Source organism: Notothenia rossii, assembly GCF_949606895.1.
Source record: "Notothenia rossii genome assembly, chromosome: 2".
In the NCBI taxonomy this organism is placed as follows: Eukaryota; Metazoa; Chordata; class Actinopteri; order Perciformes; family Nototheniidae; genus Notothenia; species Notothenia rossii.
Window position 1 is genome coordinate 79,254,732 of NC_136904.1, and position 12,306 is coordinate 79,267,037.

At 41.2% G+C, this 12,306-nt stretch overlaps 1 protein-coding gene across 3 annotated transcripts in view; it reads right to left on the reverse strand.

The window, feature by feature from the left end:
- fmnl2a (formin-like 2a) overlaps positions 1-12,306 on the reverse strand; it is a 46,414-nt gene that overhangs the window by 19,379 nt on the left and 14,729 nt on the right. For all 3 annotated transcript variants that reach the window (XM_079666835.1, XM_079666836.1, XM_079666834.1), the window contains exons 2-5: positions 11,439-11,522; positions 7,627-7,707; positions 3,738-3,814; positions 968-1,051 (exon numbers count right to left, since the gene is read on the reverse strand). In XM_079666835.1, coding sequence (XP_079522961.1) covers positions 968-1,051; positions 3,738-3,814; positions 7,627-7,707; positions 11,439-11,522 — 326 coding nt within the window. The remainder of the gene's footprint in view (positions 1-967; positions 1,052-3,737; positions 3,815-7,626; positions 7,708-11,438; positions 11,523-12,306) is intronic.

Consider the following 12,306-nt stretch of genomic DNA (forward strand, 5'->3'; position numbering starts at 1 on the left):
TTTTGAAAACAATAAAAACATTGGTAATATATCAATAATTTTGTGTTGTCTTTAGCAAATAAGGTCTGATTTTACACCTTAAAACAAACTTTATATGAAACGTATCAGTAACTGTAAAACATTCAACAAAGCTACCAGAAATATTTATTGAATAACATCACTGTATTATTGCCTGGCATTCATAAAAGTACTTTTTAGCTACAGTAGCTAACTAGCCTAGCTAAGGCAAACAACCAGCTAAGCTCAACTAACCACACACTTCTGTCTGTAACATGAGCAGCTAACATAATTAAATATAAATGTATATATAAATAGAGACATCTGCTAGACAAATTACCTATTAGTCCCATATAATGTATCTCACATATTGGTCTAGCGCTAATGTGTGCCAGGAGAGGTGAAATGTTCTCGACTCCAGTGCTAACGCTAATATTTCAGGTTTTTGGTTTAGAAATAATAGTTAGGCAGTCTCAGGTTTTGTTGTACTTGGCAGAAACATTGGAAAGACCTGGTAGTTACAGCATACCTACTACGATCCATTTCACTTTTTAGAATGGTCGTTTCCATGACTTTGATATACTGCATTGGTGGTACTGAGGGTAAACACACTTTTACGGCTAACCATTCATAATGTGGACAGACCATAATAACATATGGTGAATTAGGGAGGCTGAATTAACCATTTAACTGCCTGGTTCTTTGGCCCTGAACAGGGACCTTGTGACTGACTAATAATCACACCATTAATCCATGAATAGAAGCCTATGGTTGGTACAATACAACGTGCCAATGTGTCAGCAAATGGCCTCGACTGACTCAGTGTTTCTGACAAGCAGGCAGCAGAAGCAGCAGCATTAGTGGTGGTGGAGATGCATCAGCGGCTGTGCAGAATAGCAGCATTGTGCCACTTGTGAGTTCTGCATATAGACTATAGTTAGTTGGAAAAAAAGCGCTGGTAGTAACTTACGTGACGGCATACTGTGCAAAAGAAAGATACTCCACCAGCACGTCCAGGCCTTTGTTATCCTCATTTAGGAATTCCCTGACCCACCTGAAGAGAAAGAGAAACACAAAAGTTTATCAGCACACAAAGTCTTACTAAAATACATTTTAGAAAGGGCACACCTTCAAAACAACCAAAACCAGAATTGTTTAATATTGGGAGCTTTTCAGTTGAATGGATTTCAAAAGCTCATTGCGGTTGGGTTAATCTTAGCTTAAAAACTCATTCTCTGAGTCTGGAAAAAAACAACACATGTTTTTAAAAACAGAACATTTAAAGAATGTTATATTCTTTTTACTTGTATGTTACCTGCCAAGAAACCCAGGCATGTTTTTATTAGCATGCATGCTCATGTGAATATGTAACATGTTTAGTCATTGACATGCCTCCCATTCAGCATTTAAAAAAAGACAAACTGCACCAAAATAAATAATACAGCAAAAGTACTGCTGTTACAATAATGTTGAGATATTTTTGAAGTGCCTTTCTGTTTAGCACAATGTGTTATAATATTCTATGCAGGCTTTAACCATACCTGACATTGGTATACAGATGTTTTCAGATTATTCTCCCTCTCTCCCTGCATGTCTCCCTCCCTTTACCAAGAGGAATTGTAATGACCCGTTTGACCGACTTCAAAGCTTCCCGGCTCAAAGCAGCAAACATATCCAGCATGGAAAAGCCCAGGCATCCGAACACATACAGAATCTCATTATTGAGTTTACTCTGTTGCTGTTTCTCTAACCTCACAAATAGTTTGCAACTGTTGTAAAGACATGCCATCAGAATGATCAAAAGCCCATTCTCTCCTCTCTTTACAGACACTGCAAAGCTCCCGCTACCTTTGGCATGTGCTGTTCTCTCTCCATATTTATAAGCAGAGCGAGTGGAATCACAGAAGATCTTTATTTAATCGCATCCTATGAGGGTGCTATTTACTGGAGCCCCGACGGCTTCGATAGGCCTGATTGCTCAGTGATTAGAGAAATGTAGAAGACATAAACATAATGACAAGCGGGTGAGCTTGAGTGGTATTGATCAGATGAAGATGTAAGGTTAAACTGCTTTAAAAATCCACTAGCTGTTTCTTTATTAGCTCCCCTGTGGTGTAACTATATGGGAGTGAGTAACTCTAACGAGAGCGTCCAGTAAAGCGGTGCCTGGTGGGGCCTTTAAAAAGGGCTTGTCGGGACACATGGTAATCATTACCACAGGACACTAACTAACAATCCTCCCATTCACCAAATGTTGTTGACCACTGAGCAACATGTGAGGAGCTGGGGGTATATTCAGCAGTGCTCGTACAGGGACAATCTACCCTTTATACATTGCCTACATGAGAGATGTATTTCTCTGTTTAACCTCTGAAAAGAAGCAGACGTTATTCACTGTCTGAGTGGGTGACATCTTGCTCCCTTGCCAAGCCCTCCTATCTCAATCTCACTCCCTGTCATTGCCATGTGGTAGCACTTTGTCTAATCTAGATTAGTTAGATTATTTATGTGATCTAGTTTACCAACATAAGGTCTCTAAAAGGAATAAATCCATGTAAACAATGCCTCGACTGATTTGCCAGACGGACATCATCTCTGGCTGTGGTTTGAGTTTATTTTGGTCTTTAGAGCTGAATCTGATCGATGTGTAAACAGTGTGTAGGAGTGTGAGAGATGGTGTTGTCAGAAAAATGAGATGATTTGTGTGAGAGTCAGCGAAATACATGAATTGGAGTCCAATAATATGTGTGTGTGGGAGGAAAATAGAAAAACAGAGGGATTAAGAGATATAGTTTGGATTACATTTATTTGAGGTCTGGTTGTGTAACCACTATATATTTGGCTGTCACAACAGTCTGTGGCCAGCTCTCGTGGCAGCCTCTCCCTGTCCTACAAAGGGTCTCCATGTCTCCCACCTTCAGCCTCCTCCTAGCTGCTAGCCCTGGTCATCAATGCTAACAAAAACATTCTGGGGCTTCATTTATGAATAACCCGTAAGCACAGTTTTCTACTTTGTGAAAAAATTCAACCAAACAATATTCTCTCATCCCTATGCTTAATCTGCATTTCTTTAAGAGTTGCCTTGATAAATGATGTCCCCGAGTCCTCCAGATCCCAGAATGCATTAGGTCTAATTAATGATTCAGAGTAATCTATCAGAGTCATTACCTATCAGGGTCTCTAATCACAGAGATAGGCCCTATGATCTATTGCCAGACCAAACACTGGGACATTGTGTGATGCTCATAGAGATATTGATCTTTCCTTTACGATGACTAAAACGCTGAATCAATGTCAGCTGCAGCAGGCTGAGGCTTGTTATTCTTGAATACCTGGAATTACACACAATGCTGCTGTGTTTTTATCTGTTGGGAAACCATGATATCTTGTTACATCTGAAATAAAACACCTTAAGGACGGCAGACTGAAACACTTATGCTTCAAGCTGTGCAGCAAGAGAATCGTGTTTTCATTTGTAGAGGCTGCTCACGTGACGTTTGCCCTTAACAATCAATCAATTCATCTTTTCTCAATCGCCCCATGGCTCTCTGTGTAATATATTGGGCATGAGCACTGAAATGAATGGGGGATGGTGGTGCTGGTGGTGCTGGTGGTTAGTGTCAAAGTCTGCGTCTCCGGGTGTCTGGAATGTCAGACTTTTCCCCCCCTCAATCTAATATAACCAGGTCTGGGACATTCAATACTACAAAAGCTTTACACACACTCCTGCAGTGACTCACCCTATGTGATTGGTCCGTAACGAAATTTCCAGTTCTCTCAAGACTTGGGTGGACTCCTGAACTCGCCGTCTGAATTTCTGAGGAAGGAAAAAAAGGGGGGGGGGGGGTTAATAAGTCATTGTACCACTAGTACTGTAAATCATCAAGTAGCGGGGTAGGGATGTTTTGGCGTGGGGAAAAACTTTTTTTGATAGAAAGGCCAGACAGAGAGGCATGGACGCAACCACTGTAACATACACATGTGAAAGCAGGCAACTGATTACCAAATAAAAGTTGGGATTGGGGTTTTCTTTCAATTTTTAAGTGGGCCTCGAACTTGCCAGTAACAATCCAACCGGCTATCAGAGGAGGCAGGCCGACTCATTGGAAACTGTGAATATATATTATCTTGTTTACTCACATTTATTCTTTATGTAGCTGTAATCCCTACTAGTACCACCGTGATAAAATCAAGTAACCTAATTGGTTACCTCTCAAGCAGCACACCCAGCAGCAACACAAACACACACACACATTCTGTCCTGTTACTGTGGCTACCGTTTAGGAGTGTGTTACTGTGTGAGCAACGTGCATTAAGGTATGAGCTGCCCGTGAAAAAAACTGAACAGAGAACATTAGTCGGCTCCTCTTTGATTTGAGCCTCTGATAGGAGGTTATCTGCAGGACCAAACAAACAAAAGGCCCTTCAGGCTGTTACACAACGGCAGCAGCAAGGGCATGACCGGTGGTGATCACACAGAAGTGGAAAATCCCTGATGAGAGGGTGTGTATCTGTTGTATCACAACTTCAAACAAAAAATGATATTCTTAAAATGTCTTGTTTTTTTAAAGAGAACAATTATTTTATATAAAACATTTTTAGCGATTTCTTTTTTCCTGAGCCCCAGGACACAAACAAAGTCCAATAGCAAAGGTAAAATATTTAGTAAATAAGTTGGTAATCAAGCACCAATGCAAAAATATCCTTAGTTAAAATGTCTCAAATGTGAGGATTGTTGCTTTTCCCTGCTTTAGTTTCGGACTGTTGGTCGGACAAAACAATACATTTGAGGATGTCACTATAATTTTTAAGACAAACCAATTAATCGAAACTGTTTAGGAATACTCGTCAGAAGGACAATTGCAAAGAGCAGCTGTAATTATGACCTTCCTCTCAAACTTTCTACATTATATATATTTTATATATTGGTAAACTTGGTTAACAGGTTTTCTGCTTGTATTCTAGCTAAAATGTGAGAAGAAAGTAGAATAGAATAAAAGACAAGACAAGACAAGAGAAGAGAAGATCCACCCAGGGTTGAAGGGTCACTTTCCATGATGCGTTTGTATCAGGGAGGAAACAGAGCTCAGCCCTGTGTTAACCTATTATTAACATCCACAGAGAAGAGAGCTGTTCCCATAGCATGAGTCTCTCTTTGGTCTGTGTCTTTGGGCTTGGGCGGTGTGTGTTTGGCACACGAGGAGATGAGAAACAGAGTGTTTTTATTAGGGAGGAGCCCTTTGTGTGTTTGTGTGGAGAGCAGAGCACATTTAGGGGTACTGCACAGGCTCTCACAGACACCCCCCCCTTCTTCTTCTACTTCTTCTTCTTCTTCTTCTACCAAACGCCCTACACTCCACACTTTAAGTACTACCAGCTGCAACACAGAGAGCAGGAAGAGAGAGGAGCCGACTGTGTGGGAAGAGGGTGAGGACGGCAGGAGGGGGAAAGAGAAGAAGAGGAGGAGACAGGGAGGGAGCAAGGAAAGGAGAAAGTGAGAGACAGGGATTTGGTGAGTGTGAGCTCAGGAGGGGTCATCCTGGAAACAAATCAATGGCTGATACATTCTTGGGGACGAGTTGGACTGGAGTTCTTCCTCCTTGGCTGCCTATTGGCTGGGAGCTGCCCAGAGGAATGCATCGGAGGCTGCCTATGGAAAGCAGAGGCAATGACCTCCAGCTCTCTCTCTGCGGCACAAAGTGGCAATTGTTTTGGGTTTGAAGAAAAGGGGGATGGAGCAGGAATTTAGAAAGAAGCCCATAACTCTTTATTTTCCTCCGTGCTCCCTTGTGCTTCTTTTTTGTCTGTCTCTCATTTTCTGTCTATCGCGCCCTCTCTCCCATTATTCAGCCTTCCTATTTAACTCCCTCTCCTTTGCACTTCTCACTTTACTTTCATGCAACTTCTGTTTCCTCGTCTACTTCATGCCTTTGATCAAGGCGAGGCAGAGGCAGCGTTTCGAGGCAGGATGATTTTCCAAAATCACACGTGTCTCAGCCTTTGAGACTCAACAAGATGATAACTAAACTAAAATAAGCTTTGGCATGTCTCTCAAACTTTGAGTGGTGTAATAAAGTCCCAACAACCAATTAGTCATGCAGCCACAGATGAGTTCATAAAAAAGTAGAGGGAATAAATGTCACTCAATTAAGCTCTAGTGGACTAACAAACATTTAATGTTGTCTAGTCTGTCTGAGGTCTTTCAGCTATGACTTTGAGTTGAGTGTGAACATGGGCACCACCTCATTCAAGGAGGGTAAACACACCTATTTGTTATTTGAGAAGATGGATAACACTGTTTCTGTATCCAAATATGAAACTACACTCAGGAGAAAGTAAGTTTAGCTTAGTGTAGGCACAACATAAACATTACCAGAACCTCTGGAGCCAATAAAATCTGCTGTTTTTACAATCCATTATTTGTAGGGAGATAACATGTTAATAAGTAACTTTATGTGCCTAGGTACAAGATTGAATTACCTTCAAATAGAGCAATGCTAGCTGTCTCCCTCATGTTTCCAGCATTCCAATATAACGGGTTATTTATTTATTGGCTGTTTTAAAATGTCAGCCACTACTTTTAGCACACCGCAAACTATTTTGATTGTTTACTGTTAGCTAATTTTCAACTGTTTATTTGTTATTTGTATCCAATTGTTTCAAAATGAAGTTGAACCATTATGGGCTTGCTGCAAATACACTTTTTGCATCACATGGTGTCCATGTGTTATGGCTGACTCTATACAGTATGTAGATACATGTGTTTAATTAGTGTAAGCTACTAAACAATCTTTCTACCAGCCCTGAAAAACTACTCGACTGAGGTACCACCATTGGGAATCACTGTCCTGCACTTCAATAATACAGGTCTGAATCTCTAGCACACACACAATACTATTTGTTTTGCATTTTTTTTAAATCTAATTCAATATTTCAACAACTCTGTGTCTGCGTATGTCCTGTCATTTGAGGTAATTGGTGTGTCTCTATTCACACCTCTGCTTTCCCCCTTTGCCCTCGTCACTATAGTTCTGTTCATGCTGCTCTAGCTGGCTTTTTGTGATGTAAAATCCCAGTCAGTGCAAACTGAATTATTAAGCGATTTGTTGTTATTCTGGCAGAGTTCACTGGCTAATTTGTTTATCACGGAGATTGTTCTCCCAGCACTGCCCCCACAGCTCTCTCAGGCCAAGAAGACTTCATTTTGGCAAAGCCTGAGAGCCAGGCTGATACTTTTCTTCATGGAGCTCCTCCTCTTACTCCCTTCTGCTGCTTCCAGGCAACCACAGAAACAGAAGACATAAGATCTGTTTATCATGTCGCTAAGACTCTTCTGATATCTCCGGTTAGCTTCTTCACGGCTGCAATGCAACATCAAATAAATCCCTGTTTTTGCCAAATGACACTACAGGTTTGCAGATGTCTCTTAAACCTGGGCGTACCAGATAAACAACGGCCTCTGTTCTCTCTAAGTCACACTGTTGACTGTTAACTTAAGTTCCCAAGCTGTCTGCTCTGAGAGTGATCCTTCCTCGGCTGTAGGGACATCCTGGACGAGAGATAGAGGGTCGGGGGGGAAGGAAGAGCAGCAGCAGTGGAACAGGATAGTGTGTTTGTGAGGGCACTCACCTTTCTCGTGACTGCTGGGTCTAGATAACTCCTCAGCTTTTGGAGGTACGTGTGAGGCGGGTTTTTCACTTGGAATCGCTCCTATAAATAAAAGGATACAAAAAGAGTGAGATGAACAATTGAAAACATGTGTAATACAAGGACAGAAGTAATACTCGCATTGTATGAATGTCAGGAGGTTCTGTGGATTTGGTTGACAATTCAATTCCATTGCACAGTAAATAATTACACCTCACAGGTCTGGACACATTGCCGGTAAACTGATCTTAAGTCATCATATTGAAACTGAACAGGCTTTGAGTAAACATGAGTCATCCTTCAATTGATGGGAAACCTCAGATTAGGTTCCACTTCATGAGGATAATTCTGTTGAACTTTAACAATAGACCTTGTGTGGACACCTCTGCTGTACTGTGAAAGCAAAAGTTGTTTATTAGAGAACAGGTCTGGCACATTACAACAACATAAACTGTAATCAGATTTCTATTCTTTTATTAATAAAATATATTCAAGCTTAACAGTGGTTTCTGCATCAATGATGTGGTTTAACAGGTGGATGAGAGCAGGAATGCGATGAACTCTTCTTAAATTTGCATCAATTGGGGCATTCTTCTATGTGTGTGGCTGTGTGCGCACCTTTCTTAAGTTCACAGCCAGGAACAGGTTTTAGGTCAAATCCCCTCACGATTGTGCTCTAAATATAAATACAGGAGATTAGTGCTGGATTTGGATCAGTGAGTAAGCGGGAAACAGTATTTGGATCAGACTGAGCTCAACATCACAGCAGCATGTCTGGTTCAGTTCAGTGATTTACCACACTACAGTCAACCGCAACAGAGTGTCAGAATGGAGAGCATACCATTGAGGAATAATACTCTTTATACGACACTCAAAACATATTATAAAGTAAGCAATACGCTACAACAATTGACAGGCCTTCAAGGAAAAGTCTACCTTAAGACCTATTATCTGTTCCATATCATCCATCTTTGATTTTCAATGCATACCAGAGTGTGCAAGTATCTCAGACGCACATGTCTTTACAGTAAGACGTCACACTTTCCTTACTCAGCTCAAGCAGAGCTGCATCACGTCATAGGTCAATGCAGATATTTTACATATTCTCTTTTTTGATTAACATGACTCCAGAGTTCCCCCAAAGTGTTTTATAGTGGAGGTTAGCCTGCTGACTTGAAACAAAGACCACCTCTTCTAAAAATATATATATATTTTCACCACCATTGCATTTCCGATTTGATTGTTTTTTTATCCTCTTCTTATCTGGGATGTCCAATTTCTGCTCTGGTTTCCAAGGCTTGTCATTTAAAGACAGTGGCCATGGACTTGCTGAGAAAGGACAATGGCTGTTCAAGATAAGACATGTAAAAGGTGTTTCCTCTGTAATGAAGGATGGCCACTAACACCAGAAGCTGTTGAGCTGCTGCTATCAAATCAAATCTCCCGACAGTCCAACTTCATAAGATGTAGCCTTAATATACTAAAAGGCTAGAAAAGGGTTATATTTTATGAATGTGTTCTCATCATTGTGCCATCTTTACAAATACAGATACTCAGAGATCAGATGGAATCTCAGGGCCACCAGTATTATAGGAAACACCACATTTATCACTGCCAGAGTGCGTCCGTCACAAAAACAGTAAAGACAACAGTGGCGTCAGGAAAGAGAGCTGGCAGTCAAACCTATGTGAGCGATTCTTTGCTCGAGAATTATCTGCTGGTCTGCCAAAATCATAAATTATATAACAACTACTGTACATATCCTGTTGCATGCAAAGAAATGTGAGGAATGCTTGGCAGTAAATGCATGAAGCAGGAGATTTTGGAAACTAGTCTGGTTTTTATGAGCACAGATATGAACAGGTTCTCACATGACATTGCTGTTAAAGAGTTTGTCCGGGGGATCTGGTTAAGATTCAATTTGAGGGGTTAAAACATTACTAATATGCTTCCCCCTCTGCCCCTGAGCAGATACTGAGGAAAGGGGAAATCAGCTAAGAATCACTTGTTTGCCATTTTCTTTGTAATGACATGTGAGGGTGCTTTTAAGTTTAAAGATCTGTATGAACTTCTGTAGGGGAAAATGTGTTCCCACAGGAATACAAATGTCTCAGGATTTTACCAAGATGGGTTCATTGTATAACTTTTCCTTTGTAATCTTGAAAGTTGTAACCTTGTGTTCACATCAAGAGCATCCTCCATATTTCATAAACATCCCGTAATTGCCTGAAAAATGTTTAATATTTCAACCACTGGCTGCGTTTGTGGGGCCTGTTTTTCAAAGAGGATGTACCTGTCATCTATGCTTCCCTGCCTCCCTCCATCAGTGTTGCCATGGTTACATAAAGAGATTCACTATAGCTAAGACACAGAAAGTGCTTTACTCCCAGAGCGGCCTGTGCTGTCATGGGTATTTGTTTGTAAGGAAAACAAGAGAGGAAAGGAAGGAATAGTGAAGCAATTTTCTTGGATGTCTGAATGTTAAAACGATGGGGGATCTAAAACCATGCACTTCCTGGCACTTTATCAAGTAGCAAATAATTTAGATTTTCATGAAGTTAAGTCCAGTAAAAACCGGTCACTTTTAAACACGGATGACAATGATTCATGGGGACACACTTTGAGTACTGGCTTTTAGTGTTCTTTCAGTAAGTGAAAGTAACAAGAAACCAAGACGCTTGTCATCACAATGATTTTGGAAACAGCTTAACTGACAAGAAAAAGGGAACCAACACTTTTCACTTTAGGTCTCAGAGGGGAGTCCACTCGGAACTGAAAGAGGATCTCTGACTCCAGTGGGCAGCCTGGTGGGCTCTCTTTGGTACTGTTCCCTTCAGGGTCAGTGGATATCAATACACTTTGAGTGGGAGGTGTTGTTGATCTCGTCTCAGTTTTTCTTCTGTGGTCAGAGAGGCAGAAAAACTCTCTGACACGGAGGTTTCAGGGTGAGTGGAGCACTCAGACCACAGCCCGCTACACAACGCTCTCTTATTTCCTACATGCAGCGCTGACGCCTATCACCGAGTTCTTTAACTTACTAACTGATGTCTGCGCCCTGCTACGCCACTTAACCCACTTGACCAGGGAAGCCTGGGCAATGTGTAAAGGATAAAGGCAGGGCGATGGAGCATGTGTGCTGTGGTCACGGCACGCAGTGGGACAGACCTACAGGATTATATATTTAGTAGTTGTTTGAATGCTCCCTTATTGGGGTCTTTCCATGTGCATTTTACATCCTGGCTTGACTTGGTTTTTCTTTGAGTGTCGGTCGAAATAAAGCAGATAGCTGAAATTACAAACAGCGGAACATGGGAGAAACCCAACCACAGAGATTCAGTTAGAAGCTACAACAGTACTGTGCTCAACACACACACACACAGACTTTCAAGAACCCCTTTCTGTGTTCTCAACCCAGGGTCATTTGAGTGGTAAAAGGTATTTTAGTCATAATTGGCCAAGCTCAAAAAAGGTCACTGTTGCTGAGGCGAGCTGGGCGCTCTTTGACCCAACTCCAGAGATCCATGTCCATCTTGGTTGCTGCACGGCAAAAATTATAATACGTAAAGCAGCGCAGCATGGGTTAAACTAGGCAGGGCCAAAAGTGCCAATGGAAAAGCCTAAAAGGTAAACTGTATCAAGGGCTGATTGGTTGGTAGATGATAACCAATAGCTATAACGCTGTGTACCTAAGCTTAATTCATTCCACTTTTATCCCGAATTTGGAAATGATGCAGCCAATGTAGTTGGACTTTTACAGCAATACAGGATCATAAAAACAAGTGACTGAAACCCACCTGATCGCAGATAAGTTCCCACTTCTTCTCGTTGTCGTATTGCCGCAACAGTCGCGCTTTGTCTGGAGGAAGATTCATCGAGCTCTGTAAAAAAGAAAAAGGTCAGAGTTAATTGGATGTGGATAATGAAGCCGCATCATTCACAGGAGTCTGGGAAAAAACTGACATCCCCAGATCAACTAAAACACTATTAAGCTCAGACACAGGAGGAAAAAGGTATACAAGATCATTATCTATCATTATTACTGAGATGCATGTTCCTTCACACTTTGTAATGGACCTTATATTCACACTCAAGTGGGATGGGATGGTGCTGCTAGTGAAAGGTCACAAGATCTGCTTAATTAATAGGCTTCTTCCTCTCTGGAGTAAGATTGTATGAATCACATCTCATGCCAAACTGTCTGTTAAATATAACATGATAGTATGTTAATAACAAGGTGTTCACATGTGCTTTCTCCCTTTTATTATATATAGTGTTGTTTATATCCTGACTGTCTGTGATTCCCACATACACCCAACTCCTCTTGGTTAATACATCTCGGCTTATTTATTTGCATTTCCTACTACGCAGTTACTGTCAGAAAGGCCACTAATGAGACAATCCCAAAATATCTGCAGAGGAGTCTTACAACACACATGGATAAAGAAGGTCTCTGTTTAATGAGAGTTAGGTTGCTACGCTGAGGCAGAGGACACCCACCTAAGCTTTGTTGTCTGAGTCTGGACTTAACATTTTACAACGAGGCGGCCGAGGTTGACCCCAACATAATAAACTGCATCAAATGTATTTTGAAGTCGCTTAACAGACAGTAGATTGAAAGTGATTTAGAGTGTGAGAAGAAAAAGGGAAATAGACAAACAAGTG